We start from the raw sequence: 25,019 nt of genomic DNA, 5'->3' as shown, positions 1-25,019 counted from the left end.
TCGAGACCAGAAAGAAATCAAATCTTCTTTTTTAATAAATATTTTAAATTAGAATATTGAGCTTTTATGTTTTAAAAAATATTAAGTGTGTATAATAACATGTGATTTCAAATATAATAACTTTTTAACGAAATGGAATGATAAAATGAAGACATAATTGATATTGGAAATTGGAATTCAATCCATTTTTCTTATTTTTTCAAAAAATTTGGCATCATAGATTGCTTTCTCTGCATATTGGACAACTTATGTTTCTACGAAGCCACTGATCAATGCAAGGGAAATGGAAACTGTGGCCGCAGGTAAGGGTGCAAAGATTATTGTGTTGGTTGTAATTTCCAAAGCATACAATACACGTCTCGTTTTCCTCTTCCATGGTTGGAGGCCTATTAGTGCTCTCTAAATCAGTAATGATCAGATCAACGTCTAGCCTTGATGTTGCATTTGGGTTGTAATCTTTGATAGTCAAAGTAACTTGAAGATCATTAGTGAAGGGATTGAAGTTGGCTCTAACTTCATTCATCACGTATTCTTTTGTTTCTTCAATAAGGTATGTCGAATTGGGGTGGTAAATGTCGTGATATGTTAACGTATCTTCCATGATTTCAGTCAGGGTTTCACTAAAATTACCTTGGCTGTCGATCATTGATAGAAACTGAAAATCAATCACGGATTGTGTCGTATTGGGTCTGAGGATGTAAACTTGGAGGGTTTGCCTCGGGTTTTCTCCTGTAGATCTTGTTTGATGAGAGATTCGATGAGTTATAACTGGTATGTCACTCATTGTTGAGGTATTTGTGTGGGGTGTAATCTTCGTTGAAATGTGGTAAATATGGTGAGTTTAAATATATGAATTTTTTGTCTTTTAACGTTGGTGTGAATGAGCATTTACTCATGGATGTTAATTTTTGAGTTTTTTTTTCCTGTTGAATTGACTTTTATTATAAAGTGTTACTGTTTCGTTGAAGTTTTTAAGTTATAGGAAGTTGTTAAGTATTAATTTTATATTGTGTTTATGTTCAATTGATTTAATAGTGATGGTTAGTTTATTTTGCTTTAAGCTTTAATTTTATGAGAGATTTATAACCAAACTATTAATAGTTAAATATGTTTTAGATTAGCTATAAACTATATAAAACGGAGAATTTTAAAAAATATAAATATAAATAAGAATTATAGAATTAGACGGTAAGACAACAATATTCAAAAAATCCTAAGTGAATAAATTAACAAATACCGTATATATATTATTTTGATGTAAGTTACATATTGAGAATGCTTCTTCTTAAATATCGAGAATGCTTCTTCTTAAATATCGAGAAGCTTCTGAAAAAAGTCTAAATTAGTGATAACAAAATTTTCACTGTAACATTAATGGTTTAAGTAATTTATAATATTTTTTAAAAAATATGTTGTCAATATTTTTTCAAATTTTTTATCAAAAAAATGTTCAAAGTAAATTTCAAAATTAAGATATTTATGTATTTTTATATGGTGTATAGTTTAAATTAAAATGATACATATATTTATATATCTTTTATTTTTGATACTTATTAAATGAGACTTTCAACTTATATTATTTTTTTAATTATTTGTATCATGTCATAACAAAAGTTTTAAATCATAGATCACAAAATTTGAATGTGAAACTTTTAACAGTTTTACTAATTTATACTCGTTTTTAAAAATTAAAATTATAATAAATAAATATTTTTTTAATTTTTATTATATGGTTACTATGATTGTTTAATTTATTTTAATAGCTTAAAATTAAACAAATATAATTATAATACACACTTATTTTTATCAAATCTTTATTATTCAAAATCATTAATTATCATATATATTTTAGCCACATTAGGCAATTCCGTAATCTTATTTAAGGAAATAATGAAGCATATTAATAATGTATTTATTGTGGTATAATAAAAAGCTTATTATATATTTAGATGGACCAACCTATTTCTCTAAGGATTCTAAGAATCATTCTAGTGATGACACGTGGCTACAAAAAAATGTTTCAATGCTTCTCAAATAATATATAGGGGATTAATTATTCATATACAAAAGGGAGAAGAATGTGTGAGTCATCATAACTTCCAAAATTATATATATATTATATTTGTGCAAAATTGAAACTAATGTTCATGATATTATGGAATATGGTTATAGTTTGTCTAAATAATTAAAAACTGTCTGTCTAAACAAAGCCACTTCGCATACATTATACTGTTTTTTTATGAAACGTAATTTATATAGCTACTATATATCATTGACTATAGAATTGTCCCTTATATTCATAAGGTATAATTCTAACGTAATGAAAACGTAAATAATTATAAGAATGACATGGTGTTATTTAGTCTTCCAAAACCGTGCATAAAACTTAAATAATATAAATTATGTAACGTTTATCAGTAGTTCTTATATGAAAGATTTTCAATTATAATGTATCTTTGCAACTTTCTTTGGTGAATGATTAGAATTGCCACCAAAACCAATCTATGGTTTATATGGTTTGAATATTCATACTCCTTGGCTACAAAATAATTATTATAACCTAAAAGATAATAAACGCTACTGGATGCTTCTAATTTTATTTTTCCCGAGTGAAATATGCAGAAGATTAGGTATTTACCTGTAACTTCAATGGGCTGGTTATTGGGGAGGCTATCCATTCCGCTGAAACAGAGATCCGCACAACCAACTTATTCCAGACAAATGTTGCTTGGAAGTGTAGAAGAAACAGATGAGTTGTTGGTCTTTCTCAAGTCTTCTTATTCATAACGCAAGAGAAGAGACGTTTTTGGGAAAGTTTGATTTTCTTTTCCTTTTTTCTTTCCCTTTGAAAGATTACAGTCAAAGATTATAATTACTGGATGAATGAATTTTTACTTTCCTATTTAGATGAGATTTAAACATAAATACGGGATCATGTGGAATTTGGGATTTTAAGAAGTTACGAAAATGGAATATAGTCTAAGATTTTCCTAATGTGTGATGTGCGTGTGTGATGGTTAAGAGGAGTTCAAATTGCATATGGGATATGGAAATAATCAACTCGAGGGAGATAGATATGAGGCAAAATCTGTTGGTTCTTATAATCGAATTCAAAACATGGAAACAATTGAACTGGGAAAACTATATAGGAATGATTAAAAGCCAAAGTCTGAAATGAAATGAAACAAAGCAAAGTCTTGTTGAAAACCAAAATAGTACTTAAACTGAAGCAAACTTTCAAAAACCAACATGATACTTGAAGTTCAATGCAAAGACCTAAGCATCATCGAACTGAATCATCATTTCTCACATCTTGCCCGTTTGACTTTCTCTGGATCAACACTGTCAAATGTTCTCTTACTCTCTTCCCCTGCAGAACCTCCACGGCTGTCTAAAGGCTCACACACGTCACTTCCACTCTGCACTGCTTCCTTGGACGTTGCAGGAATGGCGTTTTCAAGAGAAGCTTCTGTGGGTGACGGTGTGTCTAGAGGGAGGATCTTGGTGACAGTGATAGCCCGGGTGTTGCCAGAGAAGTTGTGATCTGTAACTTTCACACAGAACTTATGGGTCTGTCCGATTATGCTCATCAAAGCTTCCGGGACAGGCACCTCATGGTCAGGGCCTTTGTCTTTATTGGCCTGGCATTCAAGTACAACAGTGTGAGTTTCAATCATTTGAGAGCATAAACTGATAGATGTTTACCTCAAAGTAGTTGCTAACCAACTCAGATGCGTGCCTTCCAGTCAATTGAAAACCAGCATCACCAAGCAAGACAAAAAAACCTTGTTCACTGCTATCATAGACAGAGATCTTTGCACGGTACCTGTTACGTAAGAATCAGAAGTTAATAATCCAAAACTAATATAAGACAGAGTGTAAATGAATATCGAGGCCAATGAACGTACTGTGCAACTCCAGCTGTTGTATCCTTCACACATCTTGGATTCGTGCAAATCAGTGAGTTTGCGCTTTTGGTAGCCTTACTATGGCAGCCAGTGCATGCAATATAGTACCAAGCAGATCCATGAACCACATCATCAATCGTAGCAGTGCACTCAAAAAAGGCATCCTGCAACAGTTCAAAAGCGTATGATATAAATATATAAGCGTTTTAAATTTGCAAGTAAAATTTAGCTTTGTATTTACCTTTGCAGATTCCAGAGTCATGTAAGAGAATATGTCTGATATAGTCATCATCTCCCGCTTAGTGACCACATCTGCACTAACTTGCTTAGCAATCTCTGGGTTTGAGGAGAGCCTAACAATAAATAGAAATCATAGCTTCAGTCTATCACTTCAATATGCGTAAATGTGTGCTCAACATAAACTTCTATAGACGGTGGTACATACCAGGTGAAGTAATCAATGGTTGGTTGGACATCATAGTCCATGAAAACCCGTGTGGGAGACATAGAGCTCAGTGCCAGTGTACCTGTTAAATGACGGAATAAGAATTAAAGATGATAAGAGTGTAAAGTTAGCAGCCAATTGAAAAGAAGAAAATGCTTGTAAAATGTTTAATAACTTTAGAACATGACACAATAATCAGTGAAACGTGAAACCAAAGATAAATGATTACCTCCAAGACGTTTAGTGTTAACGGCTGTGACCAAAAGTACTGTGGGAGTGTTTTCATAGGACTTAAACTTCTTGCAGAAGTCCGTTGCAGCCTGGTCCCAGAGGTAGAGCTTCATGACAGGTCCTCTGGAAAAAAAAAATATCTTAGGAACTAAAGAGAGATGGTGTATTGAAAATAGAAAAACACACTTACTCATATGATTGCACATGAACCATGATGTGCCGAGTGGTAGCGATCTTCGCTTCATCAATGGTGGGACGCTCGGTAAGACTCTGTCCATCGACCAGCTTCATGTGGCCAAGAACATCTATGACATTTTTCATTAAAAACGTAATTCAGATTTCTAATCTAACAACATCAAATTATAAATTTAGTAAAATTAGTATGCTTACCGTAGAGGTCACCTTTGAGATCACAGTTGGCCTCAAAATCCTCATACGAATGCATCCTGAAACGGTCTTCATCAAAAGGGATTGAAATGTCGTGAAGAACCGAGAACTCAGAGTTCCATGAGAAGGACACGGTTGCGATATGATCAGCAACCCGATACATCGGTTTGTTCTTCGATCCGTAAAAGTTGATGAGTTCGTAAACCGAACCTCGCTTCATCTCAGGCAAGTATTTCTTAATACGTCCTGGAGGGATGAACCCTTGAATGACAGTTCCCTATTGTCGGAAAATAATAACAAAAAGACAAAATGAGAATCAAACCTCGGATTTAAACAAAACGATACCAAACCATAATAACTAACTAAACAACCGTATAACAAAACGTCAAAAGCAAAGTATAAAATCTTATTAACATAACTAATTAACCCTAGCTTTGTCTCAAAAGTTAAAAGAAACGTCAAAAGCACAGCTCAAAGTTTAACTAACTATTCTAACAGAACTAATGAAGTGCACTCACGGTCTATAAACAATTTATATCGTCGGAAAAAAATAACAAAACACGAAATGTGAAAAGACAAAATGAGAATCAAACCTCGGATTTAAACAAAACGATACCAAACCATAATAACTAACTAAACAACCGTATAACAAAACGTCAAAAGCAAAGTATAAAATCTTATTAACATAACTAATTAACCCTAGCTTTGTCTCAAAAGTTAAAAGAAACATCAAAAGCACAGCTCAAAGTTTAATATTATTGTATTTGTTTTGTGTAAAATAACTTATTCCCAAACAATGATAAGCTAATTATGTACACAGATCCTTCTCTACTATACTTAAATAGAAATCGGAATCTAAAATTCCTGAATCAGTTTATCATCATCCAGAATATGTGGTAAATATATATATAGATAACACCATTTCATTGATCAAATTGTATAACATAGAAAATATTAATAGTTTATGTTAGTAAAAAGAGATAATAACCAATGGTTGGTATAATGTTGCAGAGGAAACCAAAGATAAAAAGGATGTCTCAAACAAAAAAAAAAAAAGGAAAACACACAAAAAAAAAGAAGAAGCAAATGAAGTCAAGGCTACTTCATTAGCCACATTTGGCACGCTTCACACCCTCAGACTCTATCTCATCAGCACCCCTTTTTCCAAACTCAGCTGCATTACCTACTCCTTCCGCATCACCTATTACATCAACATCCCCTTCTAAATTGTCCTCAGGTCCTGCGGCATCGGGTGGGAGCACCTTTGTCACAGTCAGAGTCTGAGTCTTAGCGTCCAGATTGTGTTTTGATACCTTCACAATGAACTTTCGCGTCTGTCCAATAGTATCAATCATAGCCTGAGGAACTGGGACCTTATGATCGCCTTCAATATTGTCATTGACCTAACACATAGTAAGACATATTCAGAACATTCTTTAAACTACTCTTGCAATAACACATTATTGTCATTGATCTCACAAATTTCTAATTACCTGATAGTATTTCTCAACCAACTCGCTTGCTTTCTTTCCAGTCAACTCCTCACCGGCATCACCGAGGACAACAAACACGGCTTGATCATTGTTGTCATACACAGAGAGTCTCGTCAAGTACCTAGTAAAGATAAGTGTCAACAACCATTACGTTCAAGAATGTGTAAAAACTTTACATAAACCACTTACTGCGCCACACCAACAATCTCACTCTTCCCGCATTTCTTACACATTAACGTTGTGGGCCCTTTGGTTGCTTTGGTATGGCACACACCGCAACCTATATAGTACCAGCCAGACCCGTGCACAACATCATCAATAGTTGCTGTGCACTCAAACCAAGCAACCTGAAATAATACTCAAAATTCAATGCGAAATCTAATATCCTAGTAGATGTATCAAATATTGCAGATATAATACCTTAGAGGACGCCTGGTTCATATAAGCAAAAAGTTCTCCCAATGTCGCTGGCTCAGGCTTGGTAATCACCTCTGCATTAACCCTACTGGCAACGTCCAAATTAGAGTTCAACCTGAATAACACGCCAACACAGACATTACAATATGAATTAAGGTAATCGCATTTGGAAACATGAAACTAAACCTTACCAGCTGAGGTAGGAGAGTGTTTCTTGGATATCACTATCCATAAATACACGTGAGGACGCCATTGCCGATAGAGACAGAACACCTATACGGAAAGAATGCAATGACACAGTAGCAACTTATATAAATAAAGTTAATGCCTTAGCAATAGCAACACAAACCTCCAAACCGTTTCGGGTTTAAAGTGGTGACCAAAATAACACGGGCAGTGCCTCTAGATGCTTTAAACTTATCAATGAACTCAAAGGCCGCCTTGTCCCAGAGGTACAACTTCATCACAGGATCGCTGCAACAACAAAAATCGTGTATTATACAATTACGAATATAGTTTTTTGTTAATAATTACGAATTTATAATTTTTAGGTAATAATTGCAATCACGAAGATATAAAAACATAATAACTTACTCATGTGTCTGGACGTGAAGCTCAACTCGCCGAGACACAGCTATCTCACCTTCATCAAGCAATATGCTGTCAGTGGGAACCTTCCCATTCACAAGCTTGATATGGCCAATATAATCTGCAAGTGAAGACATCAAACTAATCAAATGTTATGATACAAACCAAGTTCAGAATAAACTATTATCCGGTAAGTACGGTGAATCGGGTTAATGAAGCGTAACTTACCATAAAGATCACCTTTCAAGTCGGAAGCACCATCGAACTCCCTGAATCCATGAATACGGATCCGATCCTCAGGGAAACAGATTGAGCTGTCCTCGAGAGCAGTTAGAGCAGAGTTCCATGAGAAGCTAATAGTGACATCCGAGTCAGCAATCCGGTACACTGTCTTGCTCTTTGATCCGTAAAACTTGTTGAGCCGGTACGTACAACCAGCTTTCATGTGAGGCAGATAGGTCTCAATCCTTCCATAAGAGATGAAACCTTGGATTACACTCGCCTGATGCAAAAAATAAAATTATCAGTTAAACATATGTTCAGTGAAAATCAAAATTGTTTAAAACATCTAAAACAAATAAATCAGTGAAACCAAAAATATTTAAAACATTTAACCCGTGATGGAAAGTAATCAGACAACAGATAATCATAAATTCACGATTCAAAATACTTTGTGTCGCCACAATTATAATGTCATTAGTCGATCAATCAAAGCGATGAACAGTAATCAGACAATACGGTAGAAAGTAATTATTAGATGCCAAAATATGATGTGGTACCTCTTCATCGATGAGAAGCATTTCGATGCCGATAAGAACCTTCGTCTGAACGTTCCAAGCTTCCCAAAAATGGATCAGTCGAAACCGTATCTCGTCTTCATGTGGCCCGAATTTCACGTCTTTGAAGGTTATAACCTTCCCTACGTCGTCGCTGACGATTGATTTGCCCTTGTCGATTGCTGAGACAGATGGTCTCCCTCTAACGCCGATAACGGGGCCGGAGGAACCACCAGTCCTGCCGTGTGTTCTGATCGGCCTCTGGGTTTCAGCAGTCGTACCTCTGGATTTCACCGGTTTATCAACGCCGGATGTTATGCCGGACTGAGGGCCGGATTTGCTCGTACCCTTTGAATCGGCCATTCCACATCTAGATTTCGTCGGACCGTTATCGCCGGAAGAGACACCGGATTGAGAGATGGGATTGACGGAATCGGAGGGGATCGCCGTCTCGCCTGTCATTTTCTCTGAGTCAGAAACGCCGGACACCTTCATCGCAAGTAGCAGTTGAAAGGATAGAACAGTTCTAGATCCAAAAAAAAATACACAGATTAAGAGATCTATATAGATCCGCGGACGGAGAAAGCGATAACGATCCATTAATGAGATTAGAACTCAGAAGAGTGGGGAGTAAATTTAATGTCCGCGATAAAGATCTGCGAAACGTAGTGAACGGAGAAGACGAAGAGAAATGGGATCGGCAGATCAAAAAAGAGAAGAGAAGGGGAATCGATAATCGACCAGGAAGCTTCACCGGGTCATGGACTATCCGGGCTTCCGGATTTCGAACATTATCGGGCCGAGATTTCGAACATTATCGGGCCGAGATTTCGAACATTTGACGCGAGGCCCAAAGGAAATGTGATGCGCGTCCGACGTGGCCAAACGGGGCTCTCCTATTGGCTGATTATTTCTGAGGATGTGGAGGCATGAGGGGAGCCCTTATTCCCCTTTTAGTATTGTATTGATACTATAGTTCTTATATTTGTCATAATTAATATAAATCCATAATTGTTTTTATAAAAAATTGGCACATATATAAAAATATTACAGTTATATTAATTAATAAAATCTTACACTAAAATTATAAATTATATATAGGATACATAACTAAATATTAAACTACAAGCAAAATAACATATTATTTCATAAAATTATTTCTGTAGTGCTCTGTTTTCAAGTTACACAAAATTTATTTAGAAAATATTTTAGAGATTTTGGAGGTTCTAGAGCAATTTTACCAGACTATTAGTATTGTTTTAATATTTGAATTTGTCTAATAATTATGTCTTCATGTATCTTTCAAAAAAGTTTTTTTATTAAGTTTATTTTGTAATAATTCTAGTTTTGTTGTCTAATTCTAATTTTAAAATATTATAAATCTTATTTTAAAATTTTTATTTAGTTTTATGTATAGAATTTGAATTCTTAAAAATAAGTTTAAAATGGTTATGAAATATAAAAGGTTTAAGGATCGAAGCGATAAGTGAAAAAAATACTTAAGAATCATAAATGTGATGTGTAATTAATTATAAAAACATAATTACAAATAAAAAGATGAAACTTCAAATATGAAGTTTTTTTAGAACAAAAAACTCTATATTTGAAATTACAGAATTTCTTTTGGAGATGTTTTAATAGAGGATTTGTTGTTTTAAACACCACTTGTGCTATGTCACATAACTAAGTAGTAAGTATTTATGAAAGATATAAATGGTGGTATTTAGAAACAGTAAACAAAATTAAAATGGGACGGTGACAACGACTGTTATCTGGAATTTAAAGAAAACAGAAGATTTCGAATCAAATGGCACAAATTCATTAGAACATGAAAGTCATGAACTGACGATGAGATTGGGGAGTGTAATATGTCTCTCTCTCTCTCTCTCTTTCTCGAGACAAATCTCTGCTCCTATAGATTCGTAGGTGCCTAAAAGAGTCTAACTGAAGCCATGCATGTCTTTTGCTTTCGCATTTTGTCATTCCCCGTGCCAACTTCTCACAAAATCTCACTATCCAAGTTTTTTTTTTCTTCCCAAATTGATATATACTGATTACAGAAACATAAATCTTAACAAGTTCATAGATGACAAACCATCAGGATCACCAAAAAAGAATTATCAGCCTCTAACAACTACCAAGAGCACTGAAGTGACTATATACCTCTAAACTCCAAAAGAACCACACAAAATATACTTGGCCAGAGATGCATATTTCATTAACAAAGAATTTGTCCAGTCACCTAGGGTGATCTGAAGCAACATAAGATTGTGTTAACCCAAAGTTAACCACACTCTGTGCAATGAAAGAAGCACATCTTACTATCCAAGTATATATATACATATACTTCATTTTACACATTTTTATTCCAAAAGTTCATAGCGGATCAAAATGAATTTTAACTTATTGATAGTTGTACGATGACATGTTAGCTATGACTCTGTAAACTTTAATCCTTACTTTAAAGTTGGGATGTTAAAATACTATTCATTACTTTCGAAGATCTACTATAGTTTCAAAAATTCTTTTATATATTAAAATATAAAATATGTTCATATAATGAAGCAACTTTGACTTTAAATTTTGTATAACCAGTTAATTGTATATATATGACAGTTTTTATATAAGGGTAACTAATTAATTTTTTTAACATATACAGTATATTAAGAAATACTTAAAAGATATTTATAAAAATTTGTGTGTTTTAGTTATATTATATTTTAAAAAGAAGAAATATGTGCGATGATAAAAGTTAATTCTTAATTTCAAGAGACAAAATCTGTACTACCGATTAAAAATGATAAAAATACTTGTAATAAACATTATATTAGCATATATTTTATCATCAGTTCTTATAACTTTTTAAATAATATCTAAAATTTAAGGCTTATATTTTTTTATCATTGTTAATATGAAAAAAGTATAGATAGATTATAAAGTTTATCACTTAATCGACTTTTATTAGCTTTTAAAAATATTTTTTTCTAATATAAAAATTTGAAATTTAATAATTTATGTATTTTTAAGTATTTCAAAATCAATAGTATTATATATTTAATGTTACTAGATTCTTTAACCGCGCTACGCGCGGTTTATATTTTGTATTGTTTTTTCATTTATTTTTAAAAATTCGTTAATTTTATGTAATTTTATTTATTGGACTCAATTTTTTTGTCCTACAACTTTACGTGTTACTTGTAATTGTAAAATTTATAACTTTGCATATTTATCTATTCCTTTAAAATAGTGGTATGTTATTTGGATCATTGTGATATGACAATTTTTATATTATTTGAACATATTATTCCATATACTGCGTGGGCATTTACATGTGAATGATACGGTATAATTTTGTAAAACTTGTCATTTTTGTATGTATATTTTTGCATTCTAGATTGTATTTAGAGTATATTTAGAATATATTCTTGTATGACACATTTAAACCGAATGTTTTTTACTATGTTCTGCATATATTTTGTAGTACAGAGTTTTCTATTTTTATTTTTTTTATTTTTGAAAAAGGCTTAAGTTTTTATTTTTAGTTTCTCAAATGTATCATGGATTATGTGTTGTAAAATAGGTTTCCATCATACGAAACCAAAAAAGAATAACATGATTAACATAATAAAGATAAGAATGTAGTGTATGGTTATTTTATTTCGTTTTGTAAACTAAATATTACATCTAAAATTTAGCAGGATTTCAAATTATAAGAAATGATACCTTTGACTAAGATTCAGCGAAAGAGTTATAAAGAGAGAAACAACTGAAGTTGAAACGTCATTGTCTCTCATCTTGCAAAGATCAAAGAAGGGAATTAAGTTATAAAAAATGGAGGTTCTTAAATATAGGATAACGGCAATTTCAGAGACTTCAATAAGAACAATGAAGATGAAGTGTTTTACTGGATTCAAAAAATAGTGACATGGCAAAAAAATCATGTCAATAAATAGTGACATGGCAAAAAAATCATATTTTATTGGATGATTTAATTTGCTGAGGTGGATAGGTTCAATGGAGCTTATATTCCCCTTTTAATAGTGTAAATATCATTTTTTTTATTCAGTTATTTATTTAAGTTTTTTAACCGGCTAGACAATTAGATTAATATTTAAATAAGTTTACAGAATCATTACATAATTATCGAAAACATTGATTTATGTTGTATTTATGAACATTGAATTTATAATAATACTGTTATAACTTATAACATTATGTTATATAAATGTCTTCTAAGTATATATTTGTCAATATCATAATGTTTTGACCCAGATATACATGAACAAGTATTAATACAAACAGCTAAACACATGCCTTGGTCTTATCACTTGCATATATCAATAATACTCCCTTTGAAAAGAAAAGGACGGGTCCATATTTGAACTCCCCATGTCGTCTTGACTCTTGATCACCTTCTATACTAAGCAAAGTAAGATCAACATCACGACGCAAAACAACTAAGACCATAAGACCACTAGAGTTTTCTAGCTTTTCTGACGGTTTACTAAATGTGATTAAGATTTTGTTTCTTTGCTCGAACTTCCTGAAAACAAAAATTGGTCGTTAAGAAATCGAAGAGCCAAGCGACTGAACTTCAAATTGTCGTGTTATATTTACCAAAAAAAAAAAGAATTGTCGTGTTATAAATATAAATAATACTTGATTTAAATTATGATATAAAACAAGATATGTCAATTTCCGAAGCAAACTAGATGCATATAGCCTACTCATGACCTACAAAGAACACAACCCAACCAGCTATCTTTTGCCGCCCTATTATATTTACGTTCGTATTTATTCTTACTGTTTCTTTCATTTCCAAGACTCAATAGGGCTATCCCTAATTAAAACACTTTCGAAAAAAAACATCCGTAATCCCCAGAAAGAGTAAAGAAAAAGGGCTAATAATAAAATCACATAATCCAACAACTATATCCACCTTATATCAAATTTCACGTGGGGAAAAGAGTTATAGTTATGTCAATTTGACAATGGCAAGTACTGAACTATCTCTTTCTATTAGCCGTACTCACAGTAAAATACAGTAATTGGCAATATTTTCAATCTTTAAGCTAATGATTGATTTTACATAAAAAAACTGAGTAGATCCGAATTGTTTTTTTTTTCTGTTTGTCTTCTCGTTAAAAGTAAGCCTCTTTTTTAGCATTCGAGCCGCTCAACGCCATGTTTTCAGAGTCTCCAGCACACACACTCACTCTATCTCTCTTCATTTAATTTGACTATGTTCCACTCCCTCACAGCCTTACTAAATTCCTATATAAATATGAGAGCCTCCCCCATGACTTTCATGCAGAAACTCCCCTTAAAACCCCTAATTTTGTCTCAAATAAATAGTCAAAATATAAATGGAAAACGAAGGGAGCGCAGGAACGGGAAGCAGTCCTCGTTGGAACCCAACGAAAGAACAGATAACGTTGCTTGAGAATCTTTACAAGCAGGGGATACGAACACCGAGGGCCGATCAGATACAGCAGATCACCGGTAGGCTTCGAGCACACGGCCATATCGAGGGTAAAAACGTCTTTTACTGGTTCCAAAACCATAAGGCTAGACAACGCCAAAAGCAGAAACAGGATCGCATCGCTTCCTTTAATCGTCTCCTCCACAAAACCTCCCGTTTCTTCCACCCTATTCCTTGCTCAAACGGCACGTAGTTTCTCGTCCCTACTCTTATTTGCATACACGCATCATTTTATTTTATTTATTTATTTAATTTACATCATTTTATTTTTATTCATATCTTTCTTTATCACAACACAATTTTTTTTAAAAAGTTAGAACCTAAACCTATATAATTGGGTTCTTGAATATTAGGTGTATTTGTTTTTTTTTGTCTAAAGGCTTATTATATTTAATTTGTTCAGCACAAAATCACACCTTCATTTCAAAATATATAATGTTTTAGAGAATGTTTGTATTTTAAAATTATTTTAACTATACTAAATGCTGTCTAATCAGTTTCTTAGTGATATTTTTTTTCTTAAAATTGGTGACTTTTTAACGTTATATTTTCAATGATACTTTTTAAAAAAGTATATTTTGATCCAAAAAAAAAGTGTATACTCCCTCCGTTTTTTAATATAAGTCGTTGTAGAGAAATTTTTTTGTTCTAAATTATATGTCGTTTTCGGTTTTCTATGTAAAATTTATTAGTAATTAATGTTGTATGACCAATGGTAATATATCTTTTATTTTTCTATTGGTTGAATTGTGGTTAGGTAAATAATTAATGATGTTTTTGTTTAGAAAATATAAGAAATTAATGATTTTCTTAATCTACGTGCATAGCTATAAAACGACTTATATAAAAAAACAGAGGGAGTATATCTTAAGTCTTGTTAATTTAACCAAACTAGTATTATACATTTTGAAATATAGAAGTGTTTCTTCTATTTTTGGTACTTATACGTTTTTTAAGTTACTAATTGTAATATTTTTTGTTGTTGTTATGAAGTGGGCTGCGTTAATCCGTACTATTTACATCAAGTAAGAGATCATCATAATCAACATGGAAGTGTATACAGACAAGATCTTCACAGTAACAAAGTAATGCTTCCAAGTGGTGGCTACGAGAAACGCACTACCACAGATCATAAGAAACATGATTCAGACATAACAACAACAACAGCTAGAATGTCAATGTCTTCGAGTTCATTCAGATTTGACCGATTTGCCCTTGGTAATCACGGTTATTTTAGCGAGGGCATCAACGTCAATACCAATGGACTGAAGACGCTTCCGCTTTTTCCACTTCAGCCTCTGGATGCTGCTAACTACTCTGGTGTTGGAAATTCCAGTTTTTCGCTTCGTCATGATTCTCCGGTGACTTATTGTGGCGATGATGGCGGACGAGGGCAGCCGTTTATTGACTTCTTCTCTAGTGGTTCTAGTAGGTTCAATAATAGTGGAAACGGGTTGTAAGATGCAATGAAGGGTTTTAATTTTTAAATGAAAATAAACGATTTCTTTTATCTTTTTGTTAACAAAAAGTACATCTGAAAATGATGTAAAATGACGGACATCTGAAACGAGATGAAAAATTAAATGATTGAATCTAAGTACTTCTAACTAATCTAATAACTTCTGTTAACTTTTAAATTGAAAATAAAGTACTTGACAAGGTTAGATTTAGAACTTTTTATAATACTTGATCTCCAATCTATTAGTCTGTGCTCAGTATGCATGGAGTATCCAAAATTTTTGTTGGCCATTTGACATATATTGTAGTCTTTTTTAATTAATTTGTTATCTCTAAGAGACTGATATTGGACAATATTCTTATTGCTAATTGGCTCAGTCAAAATATCACAAGATTTAGTAGTAGTTAAGACATTTACTTTTTCGGTCATACGTTTACAAGATTTCAGTCATACGTTTACAAGAAGTACGTTTACTCATCATGCGGGTCTCGGTCTCATTTGTGTGATAGGTTGTGTGTTAATTTTCCGAAGTTTGGAAATCTTGTTTACTTACCATAAAATCATTCCATGACATTTTTCCATACTTATCACGAATCACTTTTCGATAGGTTATCCATCTTTCCACTACTCTAACTCAAACACAATTAATTATGAAATTTTGTATGAATATACAACCGAAAAAGTAAGTGTATTTTAGTAAAATAGGTAGCAAAATCTATTATATTGAGTCTTTTAACATATACCACAAACAAAGATGTTAGAATTCACTCATCTCAAATAACACAATGTCCTTGTTGCGTCCCAAGATCATCATCCATATTATAGTGAGTCAACACAAGACTGCACACTTGTTTGAGTTTAGCTTGATACCACTTATAACGCTCTGACCGTTCGCAGGTAATGGATTTTCCTACATGTTCACTCAGTTTGTGGATTCCATTCCATGCAACATGCGTTGTGTTAATTTTTTGAAGGCTTGAAAGTCTTGTTTACTGATCCTAAAATCACCACATAACTTTTTTTTTCATGTTTTGGCCTTATTCAAACGATATCATGAATCACTTCTTGATAGGTCATCTATTATTTCACTATTCCAATTCAAATACGTTTAGTTCTAGAGTTTTTATTGAATGTGTGACCGATAGGTAAACTACTTTAGAGTTGGTTAATCAGATCAATTATATTGATTTTTCAACATATATCCCAAGCTGGGATATTACATAAGTTTTGAGTAGATCTGTAAAAAAAGTAAAAAAAAAAACAGAAAGAATTAGTAAACGGGTTCTCAAACAAGATTCCACTAGATAAATCACTAGAAACATTTTTTTACACACCTAGTGCGTTGTCCACTTATTGTCTAGAACCCCACCAAAAAATGGCCACTGCATTTATAATATTTTTACAGGTGGTTTTAAGAAATCTGAAGCACCTGATCGTATAGACTAGCATTGCCATTGTAATAGCCTTTAAAACACCTATTTTCGGCCTTAAGATAATGTCCTAGCGTATAGTACGTCATCGTAAAATAATTGAATCTCAGTAAAACGAGTAAGGTTTTTTTTTTTTTTTTTGTCATCTAAAGTTTATTAAAGGAACGAGGCCCAACAAACCAAGCCCAAAACAAAAATAAAGATACAACCATGAAGCCCAAACACACTAGGACCACTCAAACCATAAATCTATTGGGCTCTAAGCCCATCGTTCTAACCCAGAAAGGCGCCTCTTCCTTCCCGCGAGATGCGTCAACAGAACACGTGTCGTAATCCTCACTGCGAGGGACACGCGTCACCAGGCCGCCACGTCTTGACCATGTCACAAAGCCCTTCATCGGCATGCAAACTCCGTCGCCGCAATAATCGGACCACCACCGGAAGAGAACAACAGCTTCCGTCGGGGTCAGAGCAAAAGTGCGACCCAACTCCACCTTGGAGCCCAAAACCAATGAAAACCTATAAAACTCAAACACCATCGATCCATGCTTTGAAGAACAACAACAATCATCTTCGAACGATCCAAAATTCCATACAGATTTTCAGATCGAGTCGATTGGACAGTGGAAGAACAAAAGCGTAGATCGAGAACTTGTTTCCAGATCAAACCGGAGAGGAGCCGGCGAAAGAACGGTGCTATCAGAGCCACCGCTTTTCCGGAGACGAAAGCCGGCGGAATCGGTGCTGTCAAAGCCACCATTCCCCGGAAACAGAAGCTGGCGATAGCGGTATAAAGAGAAACATCGCTTCCCAGAATCACGCTTGCTAACCGGATATGAAACTGTTAGAAACTCCGGTAGAGGTCTCCTCTCAATCCTTTTTCTGTGTCAGATTTAGAGAGAGGACAGAGCAAATGGAGAAAGAAACCTCTTGATAATAAACGAGTAAAGTCTTTTCTACACAACATTTAACAGAAAAGGAGAAAGTGGAACCCCTAATCTCAACCTTATTTACAATTAAACCATGCGGCCCATGCCTATACCCATTAATCAAAACCGTATAAAAATTGATAAAATACAGAATTCACCTTTCTGGTCGATCCCCAAAACTTTGAACAATGCTTGTATAGCTTCATTGGACCCTGTTATACACTTTGAATATGAAATGTCTTAACTACTACGAAATCTTGCGATATGTTTATATGAGTTCTTATAAAATATCATCAAAATACACTTACTTTTTCGGTCATATATCCATACAAAATTTTATAAATAATTGTGTTTGAGTTAGAGTAGTGGAAAAATGGATAACCTACGGAAAATGATTCGCGATAAGTACGGAAAAATGTCATGGGATAATTTCATGGTAAGTAAACAACATTTCCAAACTTCGGAAAATTAACACACAACCTATCACACAAATGAGACCCACATGATGAGTAAACGTACATGGAAGGATTATTGGCTTTCTATGATCGGGGTATTATAAATTTATCATTGGACATGCTTTTATACCTTCAAACAAGTTTTTGGCCAAGAAAATAAATATTATAATTATAATTTTGTTATATCATTAACCTGTAAATGAAAAATAAAATCAAACCATTTAATGAATAATAAATATCTACTAATTAAGTTTCTAATGTAATTCTTACAAATTTCTTCATTAACAATTCTATATTCTAGTGTAATTCTTACAAATGGCGTCTCTGTCTTCAATGCAGATGGTTCACACTTCTCAGGTTCGTAACTCAACTCCTAACATTTGAATTCTTGATGGCTTTTAAGTTCTTTCTTGTCATCGAATTAAGCTGTCTTCTTGTGTTTGGTTTTTCTTTGTAGATTGGTGTTAAGTCGCAGTTAGTTTCTGCAAACCGAACATCTCAATCAGTTTGTGTCGGAGCTCGTTCCTCTGGTTCTGCATTGTCTTCGAGACTACACTATGCAGCAAGTTTCACTCTCAAGAAGCAATTCTCAGGAGCTTATGCGACCATCAAGAACCAGAGAACAGCTTGTGTTAAATCAATGGCAGCTGTAAGATTATTCCCACTAAAAGCATATAATCATTAGATAATGTCATATTAGCTAATGAACTTTTGTTGATTAGGAGGAAGAAGAAGTGATGGAACCTCAGGCTAAAGTGACAAACAAGGTTTACTTTGATGTGGAGATTGGTGGTGAAGTCGCTGGAAGGATTGTGATGGGTCTGTTTGGTGAACTCATGCCTAAAACCGTTGAGAACTACCGTGTCTTGTGTACTGGTAAGATAATGAAAGTTTGGAACTTTCTAAAAATCATAGACTAAAGATGAATAAATGTTTCTGTTTAATCATAGACAATGTTAACATTTTTTTTTCTAAGAAACCTTAAATAAGAGACTCCCATTGGAGCATAAAAATTATTGTGTCTCTTAAGTAGGTCTCTTAAATAACTTTTAACACTTAACAATATTAAAAAAAAATTAAGAGACCCTAAATGGGTCTTTGGGATAATGATACTCTAACACTGACTCTCTCTTGCATACATAAAACATACATCCTCTACTCTTAACTCAGATCACTAATCACTAAAACAGTAAAACATAATACAAAAAGAAGAAACACACATTAAAAAAATGGCAGCTAATCTAGAAGACGATTACATAGACATGGAAGTCACATCTTTTACTAACCTCGTACGCAAAGCTCTTCAAAAACAAAAACAACAACAACCCTAGAGAGTTTGAGTTCCAAATGTCTCATCTTTGTCCTCTTGAGATAGACAAAACCACTTTTCCAGCAGATGAACTCTTCTACAAAGGCAAGCTTCTTCCTCTTCACTTACCTCCACGTCTCCTAATGGTTCAAAAGCTTCTAGAAGATTACACCTTTGACCAAGAATTCTACAGCACACCTTTATAGCCACCGGAACGTTTACTACTCCGGTGACGAGTAACACCCCTTTCGAGTCTTGCACGGTCTCTCCAGAAGATTCTTGTCAAGTGAGTAAAGAGCCTAACCCTAAAGACTATTTTCTTGAATATTCAAGTTCAGTGGAGGAGGATGAGAAGAAGAAATCTTGGAGCAAGAAACTGAGATTGAACACACGATTGAGTTTTGGAAAGAAGATTAAATCTTCGAGAGCTTATCTAAGATCATTTTTTGGGAAGTCAAGAGTTGCTGATGAAGGATCTATTTGAGGTATTCTCGAGCAGAGAGACCTAAAAAGAAGAGTAATGGTTCTGTTCCTGGGAGCCGAGCCATAGGTGATCTTTTTCGATTTCTATGAGGAGACAACCTGCGAAGAGTTCGAACAAAAAGTCATCGACTAGTTTAGGGTATCCCCATTGCAGTTTTTGAAGAGAAGTACGAGTTCGAACTCAGAGATAGAGAATTCTATTCAAGGAGCTATCTTGCATTGCAAGCAATCTCAGCAGCAGAAGCAGTATAGGGTTAATGAGGTGGAATTCTGTTCGTTGTCAGCATCAAGAATTGCAGTGGCAGATGATCCGGAACGGGCTCAGATGTTTAGAGGTTAACTAAGCAATTAAATTGGACACGAAGATGATGAGAAGATTTTAAGTTTTTTTTTGCTTCTACTTTGATTTTCTATGAAATTTCAAAAAATTCCGAAGGCCATTTCCATGTAAAAAAAAAAACAAAAATGATTACAAATCTTTGTTTTAGATTTGAATTACTTGTGATTTGAAATTTTTATATTCGATTCCAGTTTGGGCAAATCTCCAAAATAGCACCTTTCTAAGTTTATATCACAAAAATAGCACTCAAAAACTAAAATGACCAAAATAGCATTTTATATTTTGAAAAATTTAAAATTTTTATTTTTTAAAATTTGAAATCTTATCCCCGAAACCTCACTTCTCAACTCTAAACCCTAAAACCTAAACTCTAAACCCTAAACCCTAAATTCTAAACCCTAAACCCCATCCCTTGAGTGTTATTTTTGTGACTTTTGGCCTTGAGTGCTAGTTTGGGAACAAAAACTTGATTTAGTGCTATTTTGGTTTTTTTCTCTTCCAGTTTTGAAATATAAATTTTAGAACCCAGGGCCAGAGCTCCTTCAACCAACTTCTACATAAAGAGCTTGACTTTCGGGAGACAGGGTGTCCCCCAAACCTTCTTCGTCCATTCCAACTCGAGTAATGAATCCGCCTCATTGTTCAGAGTTGCTCTGTTCTTCATTGCAATGAAATATCCTGACTTGGTGGTATAGACTCCGTCCTTAGTAGGTGTCCAAACGAAATCGTCAATCGCCCCTAATGTACTCGGAGAGATGCAGAGAATTTCCTTTGAGATGAGTGGGAATAAGGATTTAACTTTGGGAACGTTCCACTCGTTGGATCCTCTAATTAGTAGATCAGCAACCATTTCATTCGGTGGACCAACCGGTCGTCCAATATTATCTTTTAAGATCCAGCGCCACACTCTTGTTGAATTCCCGTCTATTATCACAAATGGGTCAAGCCCAACTTCTGCGAAGCCCAATACGGATTTGAACAAAACGCAGAGCTTTGCTTCTCAGTTCCAACGGTCTTCTTCCTGCACAAGACAAAACGCAAGTGAGGATAAGACTAAAGCGATGAACGGAAAAGTAAAGCAAAGGGGAGAGGACAAGCCAGCTGGTCAAGCACAGGCTGTCACAACTCAAAACCGTTACACGCTGCTACAGGACGAGGAAGCTCAAAGCTAAAACCCTAGTTTACTTATCTATATAAAGACACTCATGTTGTAACAAAAACCTTCAAGAGAGTGAAATTATAATAAGAAAGTTCAGAAACTTATCTTTGTCGTTCACGCGTTCATGGTATCAGAGCACACGGTGCCACCATGGATCTTGAGCCTTATGACCCTCCTCGCTTAAACATCATTCATTGTGTTACCGTAAAGCTCAATGAGCAAAACTTTTTCTTCTGGAAACGTCAGTTTCAGTCTTTTCTCAGTGGGCAGCGTCTGTTTGGTTTTGTTACTGGTACCATTCCTCAGCCGGTTACTACCATCATGGCTCCCACCATTCATGGTACCTCTACTCCTGTTCCAAACCCTGACCATGAGCTTTGGTTCCAAACAGATCAAGTTGTTCAGTCATGGCTCCTTGGATCAATCACTGATTCTCTTCAGTCCTTGGTGGTGAACTGCTCTACAGCTCAAGAGATCTGGTCCACGCTTGAGACACACTTCAACAGGCCGTCTAACTCCCGCTTGTTCGAACTTCAGCACAAGATGCAGACATTAGCCAAAGGTGATAAAAAGATGTTCGACTTCCTTCAGGAGGTTAAAGCCCTCAGTGACCAGCTTGCCTCCATTGGTGCTCCTATGACAGAGGCAATGAAGATTTTCTCGGCTCTTCGTGGTCTGGGGCGAGACTATGAGCCTATCAAAACATCTATAGAAGGCTCTATTGATACGATTCCTCCTCCGACGTTCGAATATATCTTTCCTCGACTGGTGGCTTTTGACGATAGGCTTAAAGGCTACAACACTGGTCAAGAAGTGACCCCGCACCTGGCGTTTACATCAGTTCGCACGCAGCAGCAAGGAAACTACTACTCCTCTCGGGGTCGTGGTGGTCGCAGAGGTCGCGGTCGTGGTTCTTACAGCACACAAGGACGAGGCTTTCACCAGCAAATCTCGTCTTCATATGATGGCGATACGCGTCCTACATGTCAAATCTGCGGCAAGCCAGGTCACCATGCTCTCAAATGTTATCACCGTTTTGATAGTAGCTATCAGCTTGATGAAGTTCCTCAGGCTCTGGCTGCTATGCGCATCACCGAAGTGTCTGATGATTCTGGTTCTGAGTGGTATCCTGACTCCGCTGCATCTGCGCATGTTACAAGTTCCACGAGGAATCTGCATCAGTCACAACCATATCATGGCTCAGATACTGTTATGATTGGTGATGGGAGTTACATACCTATCACTCATACCGGTTCTACTGTCATAGCCTCTTCCTCAGGTATGCTTCCTCTCAAAGATGTCATTGTGTGTCCTCAGATTGCCAAATCTCTCTTATCTGTATCGAAAGTAACAGATGATTATCCTTGCACTGTTGAGTTTGATAATGTTGGGGTTTCTATAAAGGACAAGGTCACAAAGAAGGTTCTTACCAGGGGAAGAAGGGATAATGGTCTTTGCAGAGTTGAGAACAAGCCACAAATAAAAGCTCTATACTCCTCTAGGCAGCACTCTGCTACGGATGCTGTTTGGCATAGGAGACTTGGGCATCCTCATCAGCAAGTTCTTCAACATCTGTCTGCGAATAATCTCATCAAAATAAGCTCAAGTACCAAGAAGATGTGTTCGTCCTGTCAACTTGGCAAGAGCAGTAGCTTACCGTTTCAGTCTTCTAGTTATGTTGCTTCTCGGCCTTTGGAGAAGATTCACTGTGATCTCTGGGGGCCTGCACCAACAACCTCTGTTCAGAGTTTCAGATTTTATGTAATCTTTATTGACCATTGGTCACGGTTTTGTTGGATCTATCCTATGAAATACAAGTCAGATTTCTTTTCAATCTTTTGCAAGTTTCAAGCCTTGGTAGAGAATCAATTGAGATGCAGAATTGGTACCTTTCAATGTGACGGAGGCGGTGAATTCATCAGTACTGCATTCCTCTCTCACTTGCAAAAGGATGGGATCCGACAACAAATCTCGTGTCCTCATACGCCGCAGCAGAACGGACTGGCTGAAAGGAAGCATCGTCACATCACTGAGCTTGGGTTGTCGATGATGTTTGATAGCAAAATGCCTTTAAAGTATTGGGTGGAGGCGTTTTTCACAGCAACCTTCCTAAGCAACCTACTTCCTACAAGCAGCCTGCCAAACAATCAAGTTCCATATCAAAAGCTGTTTGGGAAAGCAGTCAACTACAGTTTTCTACGAACGTTTGGTTGCGCTTGCTACCCTTCCCTCAGAGCCTATGCTAACAACATGTTTGATCCTAGATCTCTTAAGTGCGTATTTCTAGGCTACAACGACAGATATAAGGGGTATAGATGCATTTACCCTCCAACCGGTCGTGTCTACATTACTCGACACGTTCTGTTTGAAGAATCTGATTTCCCTTTTGAGCACGCTTACAAACAGAGCCATCCGTCAGTCTTAACTCCTCTTCTCAAGGCGTGGCAGATGAGCTTTGTTCCGCAATCCCCTCCAGAACAAGCAAAAGAGTCTGAAGCTTCAGTGTCAGCATCAGTGGTTCATCAAGGATCAGTGCCTCTGTTCTCTGAAGCTGAGTTTCCTCCTCTGCAGTCTGTACCTCAGTCAACCTCAGCTCCAAGTATTACAGTGTCTTCAGGATCTTCATCTGTCTCTACACCAGCTTCTGATCATGAATCAAGTCCTTCTCCTATACAACAGCCTTCCTCTCCTGCACCACAACGACATCAAATGGTCACAAGGTCGCAAGTGGGGACAGTCAAGCCTAATCCTCGCTATGTTCTGCTCACACAAAAGGTTTCAATACCAGAGCCAAGAACTATAGCAGACGCGTTAAAGCATGAAGGATGGAGAAATGCTATGGGAGATGAGTTTGAATCTTGTAAAGAAACCAATACCTTCACGCTGGTTCCACGAACTGAAGACATGCATGTTCTAGGAAACAGATGGGTGCATAGAGTGAAGCTGAATGCTGATGGCAGTTTCAAGAAGCTTCGATCTCGCTTGGTTGCAAAAGGCAATGAGCAAGAAGAAGGGGTTGACTATCTTGAAACCTACAGTCCAGTGGTTAGAATGGCGTCAGTACGAACAATTCTACACATGGCTACGGTTTTGAATTGGGAAATAAGACAAATGGACGTTAAAAATGCGTTCTTACACGGTGACTTGCAAGAAGAGGTGTTCATGAAGCAACCTGCTGGTTTTGTTGATCAAGAACGTCCTCACCATGTCTGGAGATTGAACAAAGCGATCTACGGCTTGAAGCAAGCTCCGAGAGCCTGGTTCGACAAGTTCAGCTCCTTCCTGATTGATTTTGGATTTTGCTGCTCCAAATCTGATCCATCTCTGTTCGTCTACAAAACAGAAACAGATATCATCATTCTTCTATTATATGTAGACGACATGGTGATCACAGGAAATAGCTCTAAAAGTCTTGATCATCTACTCAAGCAACTCAACAGCGAGTTCAGAATGACCGACATGGGGACGCTACACTACTTTTTGGGAATACAAGTTCAGACGCATGATAAAGGATTGTTCTTATGTCAGCAAAAATACGCAGAAGAATTACTTGCAGTGGCAGGGATGAAAGACTGCGAACCAATTCCTACGCCATTGCCACAGCAACTGAATCGAGTTGAAGATAAGTCTGAACTGTTCTCCCATCCTACCTACTTCAGAAGCCTTGCTGGTAAGCTTCAGTATCTGACCCTGACTCGTCCAGACATTCAGTTTGCTGTGAACTACGT

At 35.6% G+C, this 25,019-nt stretch overlaps 5 protein-coding genes and 1 pseudogene across 5 annotated transcripts; 3 read left to right on the top strand and 3 right to left on the bottom strand.

Annotated features, from left to right (window-relative positions):
* Positions 1-214: 214 nt before the first annotated feature.
* LOC125578992 (E3 ubiquitin-protein ligase Praja-1-like) lies at positions 215-784 on the bottom strand. The gene has a single exon (XM_048742167.1). It carries the CDS (start codon positions 782-784, stop codon positions 215-217), a length of 570 nt encoding a protein of 189 aa, XP_048598124.1.
* Positions 785-2,283: 1,499 nt separating this feature from the next.
* On the bottom strand, positions 2,284-5,474 carry LOC106375042. Its single transcript, XM_048742997.1, has 8 exons — positions 4,975-5,474; positions 4,775-4,889; positions 4,583-4,707; positions 4,354-4,435; positions 4,150-4,261; positions 3,909-4,072; positions 3,706-3,826; positions 2,284-3,641 (listed from the first exon to the last, which is right to left on the bottom strand). Exons 1-8 carry the CDS (start codon positions 5,189-5,191, stop codon positions 3,300-3,302), a joined length of 1,278 nt encoding a protein of 425 aa, XP_048598954.1. The 5' UTR covers positions 5,192-5,474; the 3' UTR covers positions 2,284-3,299.
* Positions 5,475-5,923: 449 nt separating this feature from the next.
* On the bottom strand, positions 5,924-9,154 carry LOC106365536 (replication protein A 70 kDa DNA-binding subunit E-like). Its single transcript, XM_048742996.1, has 9 exons — positions 8,249-9,154; positions 7,698-7,971; positions 7,476-7,590; positions 7,231-7,355; positions 7,073-7,154; positions 6,885-6,996; positions 6,654-6,811; positions 6,465-6,585; positions 5,924-6,374 (listed from the first exon to the last, which is right to left on the bottom strand). The coding sequence occupies exons 1-9, from the start codon at positions 8,843-8,845 to the stop codon at positions 6,078-6,080; spliced, it is 1,881 nt and encodes a 626-aa protein (XP_048598953.1). The 5' UTR covers positions 8,846-9,154; the 3' UTR covers positions 5,924-6,077.
* Positions 9,155-13,258: 4,104 nt separating this feature from the next.
* On the top strand, positions 13,259-15,195 carry LOC106420426 (WUSCHEL-related homeobox 2-like). The gene is made up of 2 exons (XM_048742995.1): positions 13,259-13,912; positions 14,721-15,195. The coding sequence occupies exons 1-2, from the start codon at positions 13,612-13,614 to the stop codon at positions 15,185-15,187; spliced, it is 768 nt and encodes a 255-aa protein (XP_048598952.1). The 5' UTR covers positions 13,259-13,611; the 3' UTR covers positions 15,188-15,195.
* Positions 15,196-18,315: 3,120 nt separating this feature from the next.
* On the top strand, positions 18,316-18,935 carry LOC106420340 (peptidyl-prolyl cis-trans isomerase CYP20-3, chloroplastic-like). The gene is made up of 3 exons (XM_013861191.3): positions 18,316-18,357; positions 18,458-18,649; positions 18,723-18,935. The coding sequence occupies exons 1-3, from the start codon at positions 18,316-18,318 to the stop codon at positions 18,918-18,920; spliced, it is 432 nt and encodes a 143-aa protein (XP_013716645.2). The 3' UTR covers positions 18,921-18,935.
* A 294-nt stretch (positions 18,936-19,229) lies between these two features.
* On the top strand, positions 19,230-20,132 carry LOC106420336 (annotated as a pseudogene).
* The last annotated feature ends 4,887 nt before the right edge of the window (positions 20,133-25,019 follow it).

This window comes from Brassica napus, chromosome A10 (genome assembly GCF_020379485.1).
Source record: "Brassica napus cultivar Da-Ae chromosome A10, Da-Ae, whole genome shotgun sequence".
Lineage (NCBI taxonomy): Eukaryota > Viridiplantae > Streptophyta > Magnoliopsida > Brassicales > Brassicaceae > Brassica > Brassica napus.
Note: the sequence above shows the minus strand (reverse complement) of the source record. Positions and strands in the feature narration are given on the sequence as shown.